Below are 18024 nucleotides of genomic sequence, written 5' to 3'. Positions count from 1 at the left end.
AGAGGTTGAAAGCTGCACAAGTCATAAGTAAATGGTTCCAGCTTTGTGGAGGCCTTCCTACCACAATGGGCCAATAATGGCTGAAATGAGGGTGGTGGTGATGATGATAACGATGGTGGTAGATTATAAATGTTAACAGCTGTATGATAAAACAATGATAACATAAATTTATAAAGTTCCAATTCAAAATTATCAAAGGTGGTATCCATAGGAGAAAAATATGGCAAGATAATAAAATTCCTGACATGTCTCCATATTTTTCTTAAAAGTAAACTGACCCAATCACAAACCAAAAGAGGCAAAGAATTGCACTTTAGCGTAAAGAAAAAAATTCACATTGACCATATTTGTTGGTTTTGCCTCAAAGAGACGGAAGTGTCAGAAGATGATTGGATGAGGAAAGAATATGACGGATGGGGAAGGTAGTGGGTCAAGTGATTCACTAAAATATACTGGTTGATGAAAACTACGTGACAAAACAAAAGTAACTTAAATATAATGTTGTTTAATAGGGAACCAGTGGAAATTCTTCCACTAGCAACAGTGAGGAACCTGCTTTGCAAAATCTTGGCTCTGACTATGTCAAAATAAAATGAAATTTTATTATTATTATTATTGTGTAACGTTTTATTCAAAAATTGAATACATTCTTCACAGGAAGAAAAGAGCTAAAACAACCTGATGACAAAGGATCGATCATTATTATTATTATTTTTTTTTTTATTTATTTATTTATTTTTATTTTTTTTCAACCCGGTGGCAGGGTAGCAATTAACGCCCTCTCCAAATTTAGAAGAGCCGAAGCGTCAAAGGAGACAAAGTCCCCTACAACCCACTCACATTGTAGTAGGTGTTCGTGCTGGAGGTTCTCCGGGGAACCACATAATCTACACCTGCAGTCGCAGTTGAATGAAATTTTGATGGAATGGAAGGCATGACCAGGTATTTCGTCAGAGAAAATAATTTTGAACTTTTATTTTTGTAATTATTTTTATTAATATACAGATAGTATACAGATGTTGGTGAATGAGGTAATTAACGAACCAACCAACAAATCAATCAACTATACAAATCAATCAATCAATCAAAATCTTCATATATTTATGAAAGTAAAATATAAAATATGAACTTTATACTGGTTCGCCAAAGTGTTCTTCCACGAGTTATATAAAAATACCAAAATATGACAGTGTTGTTCATCAGTCTTTTCATCAGACTTATTAATCACTGAAGTTAACCTATAAGACAATGTCATCTCGGATGTCAATCATTTATGATCTACATGTCAATCAGTGTCAGTTATTTCATTCAAATTTGTCAGTTACCAGATTAGTCCACTCAGAAAAGACCCATCAGTCAACCAAGTATTAATTATTGAATGGTAATCTGCCTTTCAACTATCTGGAATTTCTTTGCAGTGCTCACATAACAAACATGCTTAATCAAATAAGTCAATGTACTTTGTAGGGATAGCATGTTGGAAGCATCAAGTTTCTCAGCAACTTGTTGTTTGCTGTAATTAAACATAAACCACATCCACTGAGATGTGTATAAGAGACAGCACATGCACCAAGGATTGTCAATAGCGAAAATCATGATTCACAGATATCATTCTCGATTAAATTTCAATTTTTGAGCTGTTTTAACTCAGAATATTTCATCAAACATTTATGGTATATTTTGAATAAACCATGTAGGAGTACAGTTGATTCAACCATATGACCTATGACCTAGTATTACCAGTCATTCAAACAGTTACAGAAATCAAATCATGTTTTACATTGATTTTCTATTATTTACCCTTTATACTTTCAGTTATTACCAATTTTGAATCTTGAGGACAGTAGAGTTTAATTAACTAAATTAATTTTTAATCAACTTATATTATTGTGTTTTTCAGGCATTGTAAAGGAACCAACTTCGAAAGAGCCTCAATGCTGAAGGTAGGAGATAGAACCAACAATATGTTGCCTCTTTCATTCTTGTAAACATTGTAAATGTATTAATATATATTATTAATTTATAATCCCAAAGTTTTTGTAGGATACATAGAACCTTGACATATGTTAACCAATGTTTATTTCTTGAGTGTTGTCAAATACTATAGTAAAGTTGTGTGTACAAGTGCCTATATACACTTCAAACTGGCTATATACACATCACTTGTGGCGTGTAAGTAGTTCAACAAATAGTTAAAAAAATAGAATTAGTTCCAAGGTTTGACTATAATTTAATAGGTTGCCAACATAAGAGACATTTCTTCCCTTTTGGCACCCTTTTTATATCTTGTGATATTTTGTTTTAAATGATTGAATTAGTTTTGTGATAGTTTTTGACACATCTTGTTGCTATGCATATCTAGTTGCCATGCATATGTTGCAGTTTTTGATGGATTAAATTGATGAATGTGAAGCTGTATGTGATTGACATTTTGCTGTGGAGATGTCCAATAATAAATCAATTATCGAATTAGTAAAAAAGTTGAATGAAAAAATATTGGAATGTAAGTAGAAAAAAAAGAGTTATTGTCAGAATTTAAGTCAGATGGTACTTCAACAAGCTTGCTTTAAGTTTTATCCTTATATTCTTATTGAAAATATCAACATGCTGAACTTTCTATCATTTGATTGGCTGTGATATATGTAGCATAGCAAATATACATACTGATCTTTCAAACTATGCACTATGTTAGCATGTACTGTAAATTGCATGTGATTGGCTAATGGCTATGGTGTTTGAGTGAACTGCATACATCATGATATCAAATCAGCTTTCCCTTTTGTGATTGGCTCTCATACAGCATGTTGAAATTATGGCACGCCTGACTGTGATGTGAATTTGGGGAACAGCCTCTTAAAGTGAAACATATTCTATTGGTTTGATTGAGGAAAAACATGAAAATGTGTTCACATATTTCAATGTACTTGAACATGAATTTCTTTCCAAAAAGTCTTCTACCCACTTACCATGTGGTAAGCCCATGCAGAAAAATGTTAAATTATTACTTCGTTGATATTCAAAGTTAATGGCATCATTTATTATTAAATAAAATAAATACATTTAAAATTGAATGGTTGATACATATATTTTAAATATTTTGTTTCGATTTTATTGGATTATTTTTATTTACAATAATTTAGTGCCTAAAGCAAGAAGCCACAAATTGCTTAAATTTTCTGGCAGCTTAGTTCATATGTAAGCATGTTCCCTGCTCTCTTTGGAGGTTCAAAGAACATTTGTTTAAAAGAAAATTAATAATGATACTTGATACATTTAGAGAGGTGAAATCCCCAAAAGCAGAGTTTGAAGTATTCCATTCATTCTGCAAGGATCTGCACTCTAGATGTCTTCCCTGTTCTGCCAGGCATTCATTTAAATGCCTTGCACAGAAACATAAATAAGAGATACCACTCACACTAGGCCTCCCAACCAGACGCCCATTAACATGCCGCTGTGCTGATACTTCCATGATGGACATATATTTATATTTTAAATTTAAAATAAATAAAATCTGTGAGATTAAAAACAAATTGGTCTAACAAGTGTTCTTGATAAGATTCAAGAAATTTGATTGGTTCATATAAAAATCAAGAAAATTGAATTGCTTAGCAGATGAATATAAAAATATAATAAAGATCAATACAGTAAAGACAAAGAAAAAGATAAAGAAAGATAAGTAAAAGTAAAGAAGGTGCTACTCATTTCATTTGTATTTTATGCTATAGACTAATACGGCTCCAACATTTTTTTAAAATAGAGTACAATGCCAAAATTCACAAAAAAAAGGAAGACAAGATTGGTACATATAACTACCATGATATAAATGACAATGAAAATAAAAGGGAAAATTGTAAAAAGATGTTTAAGAGTAGCTAAAAACCAGAACGCATTTAAAATGTTAATTAAAATGTTAAAGCCTTAACAAAATGTCTTACAATTATTTAAAACATTAAAAAAGTTTAAAATATTTAAAACAGAAAATTTCAGTATTGCAATAGATCATCGTTTAACATTAGAATTTAAATGTAGTTAAAACCTTAATGAAGTGTCTTGCAGTTATTTAAAACATTTATTAAAGTTAAAACTACTAAATTGCATGCAGTATTGCCGACAACCAACTAGCTACTTAGTGAATTGGATTCTGAATGGTGCACTAAGCATTCTATATGTATATATATGTGTAAATATTATATATGTTTATTGTTTACATTTTACCTATCAAATTTCTATTTACCAAGATCCAGCCATTGCTTCCTATAGCATTGTTGTTTTTCAGTATTTTGCCTTTTAATTTATATATTATATATATTATATATAAATTTCATTATCAATTTTACCTAGAAACCTATATTTTTGATGACAAGATTAGAAAGTCATGCCATGGGGTGTAGTCCCACAGATTAAGATTAGCAATCTTATAGTATCAGATGATGATGATTGACGATTAACAATTTCGTAGTTTGATGGAACTCCTCCTCTTTTAAGTATCAATATAATCCTCTTCATTTCCACCAACTGATGATTGTCAAAATGCCAAAAGTCAAATGACATCATCTGCTTTTGTCATATCATCAACTGTCATCATACCTTTGATGAACGGTTTTTTTTATGAAAAGTATGCTCTGAAAATATAAAAACTAAAAAATGAATTTAAAAAAAAAAAAAAAAAAGGAATTTAAATTTTTTCAGTATAACTGGATAACACATCAATTTTCTTTGAGGAAATCTGCTTTCAACACTTATTGGTTTGTGGTATGTCAGAATAATCCTATCAATTAATACACAGCGCCAAAGGCTTGTTTATGATTATTCCATTGAACAGGTGATTATGCTATGAATTTTCCTTCGTTTTGTGATAATAAAAAAATTAAATTATCAGTCTTCCTTTTTAAACACCTCATGTAAATATAGTTTGTGAAATGTCAAAATGCAATCAATGTATGTCTGATTAGAGTGCAATTTGGCATCATTGTGCTTGAAGACATTTACAATGTAAATATTAATAATTAATTGACCATACACCTTTAAATTGGTGACACTCAATAAATATTGGTGCCTTCATACAGTATTAACAACATACAAATATAAATTTAAAAAATTGATTAAAATTAAAAACGAAAAAGTATGATTTGCAATTAACAGGTAACTGATTCAGCTACAGTAATTAAGATTTTCATGATCAGAAATATTTATTAAAAGTTGTTTGTTACTATTTTAATTATTCTTAATAAGCATAATTAATGTTTAGATATATAGCTTGTCCTAGACACCCCTACTTTGCAGGTAACAGAAAAAGCAACTAAAGTAACCTACATCTTGCCCTTTGAATTAACTCTACTTCTTTCCGATGGTAAATTTTCCTTTCACGTATATTACAGAGATTTATTTTAATTTGTTTGTTTCTAAGTGTGCAAACTATAATTCCTCATTCATCATTAGTGTAGTAATTCATAATTATTGATTAATTTTCCCATAATTGACATCCGTGTGACTAGTGAAGATGAAAATTCATTACCAGCCAATTTAAGAATCTAATACAAAAACTAGAAATATTATTATTTGTACTGTTAATTAATTATTGAAAGATAATAAATTACTTTACTAAATATAGGCAATTTGAAATTGATGAAACTGTTCTTTAAGGTTGTACAGTAAGTTAAGTTGTCTAATACTGTTTTGTTTCTAAGTGTGCAATCTTTAATTCCTCATTCATCATTAGTGTAGTAATTCATAATTATTGATTAATTTTCTCATAATTGACATTGACTAATGAAGATGAAAATTCATTACCAGCCAATTTAAGAATCTAATACAAAAACTAAAAATATTATCGTTTATACTGTTAATTAATTATTGAAAGCTAATTAAAATTTCTTTACTAAATACAGGCAATTTTAATTTGATTAAACTGTTCTTTAAGGTTATACAGTAAGCTCAGTTGTCTAATACTGAATCTGAAGATATATTGTGCCTTGAGCATTTCTTCAAGTAATGAGCACTATACAAATCTTATTTATTATTTATACAAATCTTATTTATTATTTATATATATACTAAAGCAGTTCATACTATATAGCTTGTTATGATTCATTTTTTTCTTTGATTTGGTTCAAATCGAGATTAGAAATTACCATGTATTGAACGAGTGTGCTAGTTTCCTTAGATTCTAGTAATGTCTACAGGCAAGGCCGCACCCTTGAGGGATCGTCATTAAATCAACTCTAATCCTGAACGTCTATTAACAAACTGACGTATACAATCGCCATGATGCCCGGATGAGTGGGCGTCCGTTCGTGATTGGTGATATACATTGATTTCTGTACATTATCAAGTTGTCCAAATTTCTTCTGTTTTCTTTTTGCTTCAATCACAGATTCAACATGTTTGAGTTGTTACAAGGGCCAGGGACTTGTTTCGATAACGCCTCTGATGTTATCCAAATTGATTTAATTGACAGGTGCTTACCTTAGCGATTGTATTTTAATTATGATTTTTTAAATCATTATCATCATTGGAGCTAGGGTTTGTCTCAGATCATAGTGGTGATGTATTATTACCCCTACTTTTGCATTGGTATTGTGTCTTTCCCCACTTTTGCAAAAATTCTGTGTCATTACCCCCTGGTCTAACCTACATCTTTTCTTAAGATATTTAACAACTAGGCAAAACTTCCCATTTGTTTATTTTCATTTTCATTCTTTTGTTCCCTAACATTCAGTAGCTCTTGAGTTACCTTATTTTGATTGATTCCATTAAAAGATCAAAGGAAATCCTATGTTAAAACTAATAACTAAGACTATCACATATCTAGCGATGTGATAAAAGAGATAGATAAAATGATAATCAAACTGGAAAAAAGCTAAAATCAGTCCTATATACAAGAATGGCGATCATGCTGAGCCTAGTAGTTACAGGCCCATCTCAGTTCTTCCTGTAATATCTAAAGTTATTGAAAGAGCCGTTTTTAATTAATTTTATTCATATCTTAATACTAATAACCTAATTAATACTAATCAATCTGGTTTCCGCCCATCTTATTCAACATCTACTGCCTTAATTAATGTGACTGAAGATTGGTATGAAGAAATAGGCAGAGGTAATATCATAGGGCTTTGTATGCTAGATTTTAAAAAGGCATTCGACACAGCAGACCATTCTATATTATTAGATAAATTAAAACTATATGGTGTAAGTAAATATATTCCTGATTGGTTCAAAAGCTATTTCAAAAGACATGTATTAATGGAGCTCTATCAAACACTAAAAAGGTTCAATGTGGAATACCACAATTGTTCTATTATAGGTCCTCTTGCATTTCTTATGTATATCAATGACCTCCCAAATATTGTATCACAGTGTAAAGTTAGCATGTATGCTGATGACACAGCCATATATTATGCATCAAACTCAATCAATGATACCATCGAATGTATTAATAGTGATTTAGAATCTGTATACAAGTGGTTCTCATGCAACAAACTTAGCTTAAACATTGAAAAATCTGAGTTTATGTTAATTGGCTCAAGACAACGAAAGACTGGATTTACAGTAGGCCTACGTATCTTCAAAATTTGTGTTTTAAGGAACTCATTCTCTGAAAACTGATTTCATTGACAGCACAGTGAAGGACTAGATATTATATTTTAATTTGAGCATCAAGGTTTTGTATGGATTGTCATTTACCCCCTACTGGCAAGAGACCTACTTCTCCCTGCTGTATTGGATTTAGCCTTGATGGATGGATAGAGGTCCACACTGCTAAGTGGTGATCATTAGTGACCATGTCAAAAGGATTTTGAAATTTTTAAAGTTTTGTTGCAAAATACAATATAGAGGAACCCCTATTAAACTTATAAAACATATTTTTGTAATTGTTAACTCAGAGAAAATCTCTTTTCATATGCCCAAACCCTTTTCAGGGTGTCTCCCTTCCCAATATTTCCATTTTATGGGGAAAAGAGTATTTCTTATTTTATTCACTATGATTGTGATTGAATTATTAATTTTTTTTCTTACCTGATATTTATCATTGCTTTATTGATTTGGTTTGTTCAATTTCATAAAATCTTGAAACAACATAAAAAAATTTATAATAACATCAAATGCCAAGATAAAGTGAACCAAATCACAGTTTAATCTCAATGGTGTATTCTGCTGATTGTCATGAAAACTAATCAGTCTAAACCAACTCTAGTTTTCCATAAAACATGACATATGCATTTAATGGAGGTAATGGCGTAGGTGTTTTATTGGGAATTATTAGATATTCTATCTTAAAATTCATCTTCATGTTCGTGCTAAATGCCATAGGGATTGAAATTCATACAGCGATTTGTTATAGTACTCTATCTTTAGCTGCTTTTTTACTGCTGCAATAAACTTGTTCATTCATTGTCTTTAAATTTGTTTTGTTTGTATAGTGTGGGTGGCTATTATGTACTCATATGACAATATTTCTTCTTAGTAGTAATGAATTTGTAAGTCCTGTTATTTCAAGATTCATATTGGGAGAACATTGAATCATCGAAATATATTATTTTTATTTAATAAAAGTTGAATATAATAATCCAAATAATCTCTGTTGAGAGGACCACACCATTAAACTTGACTATTGTGTATTCTTAACTGATTCATTTAAGTTCAATGTCCATGCTTTAAGTAAAATATTAATTGTACAATAACTTTCTGAAATTGTTTTAGTTTCACGCACACTAAAGCTGAAAAAGAAAAGAAATTGCAAGTTTATTTTACCATATAACATCAAACCTCAGTTGGTCCATTGTTATCAAGGCATTGGATAATATGCAAGGGTTTTAGGAGGTGTTTGCCTTCAACTCCCAGCATCTTAGTTCAAATCCTTCACCACCAGGGTATTTTATCAGAAAAAAGTAACTTTATTGAGACTTACATGGTGAGTGTACCTGCTTACTATGGATAAAATATTATTCCTATTTATTCATTATTTATTTTCACTTCTACTACACTAAGGTTATACTTAGTGTAGTAAGTGAAATTAGGTCTGTTATTTTTTAATGTTTCTACCAATTATTGAGATATCAAGATTTTTGTTGATGAGGTAATTATGTCTATTTTAATCGTGGTTTAGCCTTGACCTAGCAAAATGTGTAACACTATCACTTATAACTAATTCCAAACAAAACATTAGATCCCCAGCCTCTATTTATCTCATTGCCCCCTTCACACTTTATCCTGCCACTCCTATTGTACAGTAGGGTCATCTCCCACACACCAGGTAATTACACTATTATAGATGCTATCAGATTAAGACATTAAAGACCTGTGGGTAATTTTAACTACTGGTGATAATTTAGGTATTTTCCTGAGAAAGATTTATTTAAGTGTTCTTAAACCACCTTGACTTGTGGGTAATTATTCAGCATTGAGTGATAATTGGATGATGATACTGTACTGCAACTATTTTGAGTTTTATTTTCACTTTGATGCTGATCAAATATTTCATTTTTAAGTATATTGCATGTTATTTCTGCCAAAATCTACCCACATTATGTATTGTATTTGTGAAATTTAGGCCTTATAATTGCTTGGTAGGATAATTGCACATATTATAAGTGAGCATCTTAGATATTTGTGGGAAAGGGGATGGGAATAAGAGTTGAAGTTTAATGTGGCATGTCTATCACATTAGATGTTTTTTTGTCTGAAATAATGTTATAGCAAGCTCATAATTGATTCTCCTTTCTTCTTTCAAAACAATAAAGTTATTGTCCAAAAGGAAATCGACCAGATGATGAAATTATTCAAAGAACTTTGTTTTATTCATTTAATGGTTCATTAACACTAATAAGACAGTTGACACATGAACTTGGTTAGGTGTTCCACTCTGCTATCCCACACCAGGGCACCATATGGTGCATATTAAAGATACCACAGAATGGTTCCCCTGTTTTCTAGTATTTCACAACATTTAAGTCAACAAAATTGAGAAATTTGGAGCAAAAGCATTTTAAATGTTAATATAATACTTTAAAATATAACATGGGGAAATGTTGAGCTCAATCATTTATGTGTCTAGGTTGACTAATTTGCTATATTGGAAATGGCTATCAGTTTCACAGACCTTATAAAGTTCATATTTATCCAATTATTAGAAAAAATTTTTATCATTAAAGGCAAATTTTATCCCCATGTTTCATAATTTCTAATTATTATTATTATTATTATTGTTATTATTATTATTATTATTGTTATTATTATTATTATTATTATTGAAGTGCATACTGTTCTGCATGTGCATTTTGTAAATCATCTACTCTTGAAATTTGACTTAATGTTCAGTTAGTATTATTGATATACGTACCATCAAATTTATAAGAGTAATAACATGTTTCCTCTGTCAATGAGAAAGAATTTAGTCAAATTAATATTTTGATACTCTAATTTTGAAAATCATGCAATAAATAAATTTGTTTATTGGAACTTGTAGATGAAATGTTGAATTCTAGGAACAGATAGATGTTGGAGCCACTTACTGCCTACCTTAATATTCCTCAGTAGAAATAAATTGGCTTGGCAGCATCAGAATTACTACTAGTAATCTAGGTTATGTTCCAAAAATGTACCCTTCTCAATGTCATTTGTCAACAGTCTGCAGAATTGCATTCGCAGATATCCTCTTCAGTGATTGGTGATTCATGTTTGACAAATCCTACAATTGTTAGTAGTATTACAGTTTATTGATTTTATTTGAATATTCTGAATCCCAGGTGGCCCAGCACTTTTGTCTGAATATTTAAATCTCAGGTGGTACAGTATTTTTGTATGATATTCAAAATACCTGGTAGTACAGTATTTTTATTTGAATTTTCTAAGACTATGTTCAGATTTAGAGATAAGCCCGCCTTTAGTTAAACCCGGCTCAACAATAAGCCCGGCTTAACTTTGGCGAGGCGTTCAGACTAGCGGAATTAGCCAGGTGCGAGAATTTTCATAATAATGAACCGTAACCAGCAAACATGTTTCAAAACATTGCTCGCAAAATGTACGCTCGCTCACAGTGTAAGAAATTGAATGCTGATTGGTCATTTTGTTACCCGAAGTCAATGCAAGACCCCCTGCAATGATTAAAGCCCGGCTTAGAAAAGTTAAACACGATGGCACGCCAGGCCTAGTAACTATAGGGACACAGCCCGGCTTGAGATAAGCCACCTAGTTCAGACTGGCAGGTGGATAAACCCGGTGAGTTGAGCCGGGTTTCCACCTAGTCTGAACTAGGCCTAAATCCCTGTTGGTACAGTAAGAGCCCAATCACACTTGGGAGTTACGTCGGCCCAGGGCCAGCCCAGGGTCGGCAATTTTTAAGTGTGAACAATCAATAAATGTTAAGCCGGCCCTGAGACGACCTAAAGTTAATCCGACTTTTGAGTCGGCTCAGGTCCCGCAATGCCGGCCCTGGGCCGACCCAACTTTATATCTGAACGTAAGCCAAACCTCAGCCGGCCCAAGACTTGCGCGAAAAAACACCATTGAGAAATAAAATTGTTAAGGAAACTGTAAAGTAATTTGTTTTTAGTTGAACTATTGTTTTTGAATAAAAGTTTTTATATAAGGTCTCCATGCCTAACTAATTATTACTCATAGCCTCCGTGCGAAACATAAGCATCATCACAAACCAAGTTGTAGGCATTGGGAATACCACATGATACAAAGCTTAATGTGGCCAAACATTGACAGCAATATAGGCCTATATAGACAGTTTACAATATACAGGTATGGAATTTCGAAATCGCGAGTCTGGCTTTGCACGGAGTAAAATCGAGCTGCGCTAATGATAGGCCTTGGTTATTATAAGAATTATCGTCGCCATAATCATGGAGCAGAATGCTCTCCGCTTAAAAAATCGAAAAAGTATAAGGACAATTTTTGAAATTAGGTTCATGTTTCGCGCGAATTTCATGTGTTTATGCTAGGTTGTGATTTACCGTTCCCCCATCAAAATGCGATCGCCTCAACTTCCTGTCCTGCCATTCATCGACCCGGCCCAAAAGAAGAAGTGTGAACATTCGTAAGGCGGCTCTGGGCCGATTTAAAACAACTTAAAACAATAATTGTGAATGGAAATGAAGTTGAGTCGGCTGTAATTTAAGGCGACCCTATGCCGGCCTAATAAGTGTGATTGGGCTCTATTTTTTTTAATCCCAGGTCTTACAGTGATTTCATTTAAATTTCCTGAGTTTCAGGTGGTACATTCTTGGCAGGTTTTTTTTTAAGTATTTTTTCAGAATTGATATATTTTGTTTGAAAACTGTTTATACACCATTATTTCCTGTATTTTTTAGTGTACAGATAGTAGGGTTTTGATTTTATGACATTTGTTGTTTTATCTTTGTGTATTGGCCTGATATCGTGTCTACAGATGATATGTAACCATAAGATCACTATGCTCAATTTCTTTTTTCTGGTGAAAGATAAATCATTGTTGTTATATAGACTATGTAATGATAGACACATTGGTGTAATATAACTGATTCTTTGAATGTAAGGTTGGTATAAAAAAAATTCTATTCTTATAATTCTTTATTTTTTAAGAAAACGAGGCAAAAATCTTTGAGCTTAAGTACTTCAATAAGAGCAGATGTGGCAGGCTCAAGTGTATGGGTGTATTGAAGGCTTATAGCAAATGGGGAAAATGAAGAGTGGTATCCAGAATTCCTATTAAGAAAGAACTTACAAGCTGAATGTTGAGATTTGTGTATGTAATTATTTGCATGGTTAAGAATGTACTTTATACAATCAAAGGATGCTTATAGTTTCAATGCATTAAATGATGAATGCAAGTTGAGGAACATTAATGTGAGCACATAGAACTGCCACCTTAAAGATGAACTTGGCAGAGTACCCAAGAGATGAAAAAACTCAAGTGTTAGAACCTGTGCAGTCAATCTGGTATGCATTATATTTAATTTCAACTCGCATGCAATGCTAAGAGTAAGTTACTGACTTGCGCGAAAAAACACCATTGAGAAATAAAATTGTTAAGGAAACTGTAAAGTAATTTGTATTTAGTTGAACTATTGTTTTTGAATAAAAGTTTTTATATAAGGTCTCCATGCCTAACTAATTATTACTCATAGCCTCCGTGCGAAACATAAGCATTATCATAAACCAAGTTGTAGGCATTGGGAATACCACATGATACAAAGCTTACGCATGGGCAGATGACGACTTTCTTTTCTACAGTTAAAGAATTCCAGTATATTGGCCTATTACAAACTCAAGAAACCCCGTTTTTGTATAGCACACATTAATTTAACAAGTTTATATTCTAAAATTATAACACTGTATAGCGGTATCATTTTTTCTGTGAACGTCATCCTCACCAACCACGTGCGTTTTGTGTCAACGTTCGTAAAGTTACTCACGTGACCCCGAGGACAGAAAAAATCTTAATCGTTTTTTTTTTTTGTTATTTACTTGTTTACTTTTTATGAGTGAAGCTGGTTCTAAATAGCGTCAAAAATTGTTTGTGAATGAACTTAATATGAAAATAATTATTATTGCCAAATAGATAGACCTCGATGCTACTTATTCACAATCAGTGTCTCCGGTCTGTGGCCAAACATTGACAGCAATATAGGCCTATATAGACAGTTTACAATATACAGGTATGGAATTTCGAAATCGCGAGTCTGGCTTTGCACAGAGTAAAATCGAGCTGCGCTAATTATAGGCCTTGGTTATTATAAGAATTATCGTCGCCATAATCATGGAGCAGAATGCTATCCACTTAAAAAATCAAAAAAGTATAAGGACAATTTTTGAAATTAGGTTCATGTTTCGCGCGAATTTCATGTGTTTATGCTAGGTTGTGATTTACCATTCCCCCATCAAAATGCGATCGCCTCAACTTCCTGTCCTGCCATTCATCGACCCGGCCCAAAAGAAGAAGTGTGAACATTCGTAAGGCGGCTCTGGGCCGATTTAAAACAACTTAAAACAATAATTGTGAATGGAAATGAAGTTGAGTCGGCTGTAATTTAAGGCGACCCTATGCCGGCCTAATAAGTGTGATTGGGCTCTATTTTTTTTAATCCCAGGTCTTACAGTGATTTCATTTAAATTTCCTGAGTTTCAGGTGGTACATTCTTGGCAGGTTTTTTTTTAAGTATTTTTTCAGAATTGATATATTTTGTTTGAAAACTGTTTATACACCATTATTTCCTGTATTTTTTAGTGTACAGATAGTAGGGTTTTGATTTTATGACATTTGTTGTTTTATCTTTGTGTATTGGCCTGATATCGTGTCTACAGATGATATGTAACCATAAGATCACTATGCTCAATTTCTTTTTTCTGGTGAAAGATAAATCATTGTTGTTATATAGACTATGTAATGATAGACACATTGGTGTAATATAACTGATTCTTTGAATGTAAGGTTGGTATAAAAAAAATTCTATTCTTATAATTCTTTATTTTTTAAGAAAACGAGGCAAAAATCTTTGAGCTTAAGTACTTCAATAAGAGCAGATGTGGCAGGCTCAAGTGTATGGGTGTATTGAAGGCTTATAGCAAATGGGGAAAATGAAGAGTGGTATCCAGAATTCCTATTAAGAAAGAACTTACAAGCTGAATGTTGAGATTTGTGTATGTAATTATTTGCATGGTTAAGAATGTACTTTATACAATCAAAGGATGCTTATAGTTTCAATGCATTAAATGATGAATGCAAGTTGAGGAACATTAATGTGAGCACATAGAACTGCCACCTTAAAGATGAACTTGGCAGAGTACCCAAGAGATGAAAAAACTCAAGTGTTAGAACCTGTGCAGTCAATCTGGTATGCATTATATTTAATTTCAACTCGCATGCAATGCTAAGAGTAAGTTACTGACAGAAGCATCAACGGACAGCATACTTTCACGTCTGAATGTTTTCAACATGGAGCCAAAAATGTGACATTTAAATGTTTTTTTACAATGACTGACAGTGTTGTCATAAAATGTGAAATAAACTTGACAAACAGAAAGACATTGCACTGAAAATTCTCCTACCTACTTATCACCATAACATATACATTGACCAATCAGATTATTTCTTGCTTCATAAATACCAAGGGACCAATCAGAAATCACCCTATTCCTGAATGTTTTATATAAATTGCAAAACAATTATTCTTTAAGGTTTGAGTGTTTTTGAATTACCAATTTGAAAATATATTTTGAATTTAATTTGTTTAGTAAAGGTCAAAATTTGAAATTGGTTTGACAAACAGCTTCATGCAATTGTATTATTGGTGAAAGTAGGTAATGAAGTGTAAAATGTGTAGGCATCATGAAATTAGGAAGAGTTCAATATAATGATCACAAATATGTCTAATTAATTCTATTCTATCCACATTTAAAGGTATTTGCTGGGTTGACTAAAAACATTTTTATTTTAATTGCTGAAATGATATTGTAAGTTCTGTCACATCAAATTTTCCAGTCTAAAACTAATTTTATAACCCTCCACCCACCCTTATTTACCAACTTTTCCATCCCTAAAATCTTATTATTGAGAGTTTAATAACATTATCACCTACCAACCCTTAAAATATTTATCACCCACCCTTTAGTTACCCACTTTTCCATCCTTAAAATCTTATTATTGAGAGTTTATTAATATTATCACCTACCAACCCTTAAAATTTTTATCACCCACCATTAGTTACCCACTTTTCCATCCTTAAAATCTTATTATTGAGGGTTTATTAATATTATCACTTACCAACCCTTAAAATGTTTATCACCCATCCTTAGTTTTCTACTGCTACAACCTTGAGTATGGAGGTTATTTTTTCTTTCATTGCAACTTTAGTCATACCGGTATATAAATATCACTAAAGCTTTTGCTATGCAACTGAACTCCAATATCATTTGCTGCACATTTCTATTCACCTATTTTCATTACCACTAAGATCATTTTTATCCTATAGCTGACGTAATACAAAACTTTATTTCCAGCTTACTATGAGTCTAAATGCGTCATTACATCGCCACAAGCCGTACATGCATCTAATTCATCAGGTTAATTATTGGTCAGTTACCCTAGTACTCCATATATGTTTGCTGCCCTCATTGTTACAACAAGTTTTGAACTTTGCAGTGATTATAACCCAGATTATTAGCCATTTGATTTATACTTTTGATTACTGATGAGGATGTGTTGTTTCTAATACATGGTCAGGTTGTATACAGAATGATACAATCTTTTTATTGTATTATAATTTGAAATTAACCAATTTTAATTTTTGTTAGAACAAAAAAAAAGAAAAAACTATATGTATGATTCTGTGTGTCCGGCTTTAGAGTTTCCTTCCTTAATGTTAATATTAGTGATAGTAATATTAACATTACTATCACTAATATTAACATTAATATTAGTGATAGTAATGATCATTATGTTGGAAATCCCTATCATAATTGTACTGGTTGTGGTACTACTAACACATTGCTGCTTAATGAATACCTCATTATTAAATACTTTGTCTTGATATTAATTCTGATTAAAAGATATACTATATAGGCATACTGTAGGGCTTAAATTAAGACAGATATGAGGCATACTCAACCAGCATTAAACATAAAAATCCACAGAAAGCCTGGAATTGTATAGTTATTTGTTTATTTTTTGTGTTTTATTAATATTTGTTTATTTTTTGTTATAATTTAGCCCTCCAGCTAATCTAGCTGGAGGGCTAAAATACAAGTCACAATAGTTAGTCTTTCAGGTGATACATTTAAGCCTTTGGTCTTGTGTGCATTTAACACAGAACACTTAGGAAAAGAGTAGGGGTGTACTGCCCAATCACCACCAGAATGACTCCACTGGAAATAAGTCTTCTTCTAGACTTTCGTGGGCTATCCTTGGTGTTTACACCGAATAAATCCAATCCAGCCTATTATAGGCTAATATATTTTATTTATTCATTTATTCAGAAGTCTATACAGTTACCAGCTCGATGGAACTAAATGCTCTATAGTCTTCTTTGATAAGGCTATGGGCATATAGTTTATCCCTAGGCTGTTTTAGATTATTGGAAGGCAAAGTATCTTAACCATCAATGCACAACATCCTCCAAATGTTGTACATTTCCAGTGATGTTGTACATTGGTGCTTAAGATGCTTGCCACCTTAACCATCAATGCACTACATCACTCCAGATGTTGTACATTTGGAGTGAAGAAGGCAAGCATCTTAACCACCAATGTACAACATCACTCAAAATGTACAACATTTGGAGTGATGTTGTGCATTGATGGTTTAGAAGGCAAGCATCTTAACCACCAATGTACAACATCACTCAAAATGTACAACATTTGGAGTGATGTTGTGCATTGATGGTTTAGAAGGCAAGCATCTTAACCACCAATGTACATCATCACTCAAAATGTACAACATTTGGAGTGATGTTGTGCATTGATGGTTTAGAAGGCAAGCATCTTAACCGCCATGTACAACATCACTCAAAATGTACAACATTTGGAGTGATGTTGTGCATTGATGGTTTAGAAGGCAAGCATCTTAACCACCAATGTATGTACATCATCACTCAAAATGTACAACATTTGGAGTGATGTTGTGCATTGATGGTTTAGAAGGCAAGCATCTTAACCGCCATGTACAACATCACTCAAAATGTACAACATTTGGAGTGATGTTGTGCATTGATGGTTTAGAAGGGCATCTTAACCACCAATGTGCCTGTCTCTTATACACATCTAGATGTGTATAAGAGACAGGTATAGTTATCTGTTTATTTTTTGTGTTTTATTAATATTTGTTTATTTTTTGTTATAATTTAGCCCTCCAGCTAATCTAGCTGGAGGGCTAAAATACAAGTCACAATAGTTAGTCTTTCAGGTGATACATTTAAGCCTTTGGTCTTGTGTGCATTTAACACAGAACACTTAGGAAAAGAGTAGGGGTGTACTGCCCAATCACCACCAGAATGACTCCACTGGAAATAAGTCTTCTTCTAGACTTTCGTGGGCTATCCTTGG

At 32.3% G+C, this 18024-nt stretch overlaps 1 protein-coding gene across 1 annotated transcript in view; it reads left to right on the top strand.

Moving 5' to 3' along the window:
* Nucleotides 1-18024, top strand: part of LOC117101095 (protein MCM10 homolog) — a gene marked incomplete at its 5' end in the record, with an annotated part of 59107 nt that overhangs the window by 28726 nt on the left and 12357 nt on the right. Inside the window, 1 exon segment of the mRNA XM_033240967.1 lies at nt 1901-1943. Coding sequence (XP_033096858.1) covers nt 1901-1943 — 43 coding nt within the window.

The sequence above is a fragment of the Anneissia japonica genome, unplaced genomic scaffold (genome assembly GCF_011630105.1).
Source record: "Anneissia japonica isolate Jap-2015-1 unplaced genomic scaffold, ASM1163010v1 scaffold4054_len1135799_cov195, whole genome shotgun sequence".
NCBI lineage: Eukaryota > Metazoa > Echinodermata > Crinoidea > Comatulida > Comatulidae > Anneissia > Anneissia japonica.
This window is presented reverse-complemented; position numbering and strand designations above follow the sequence as displayed.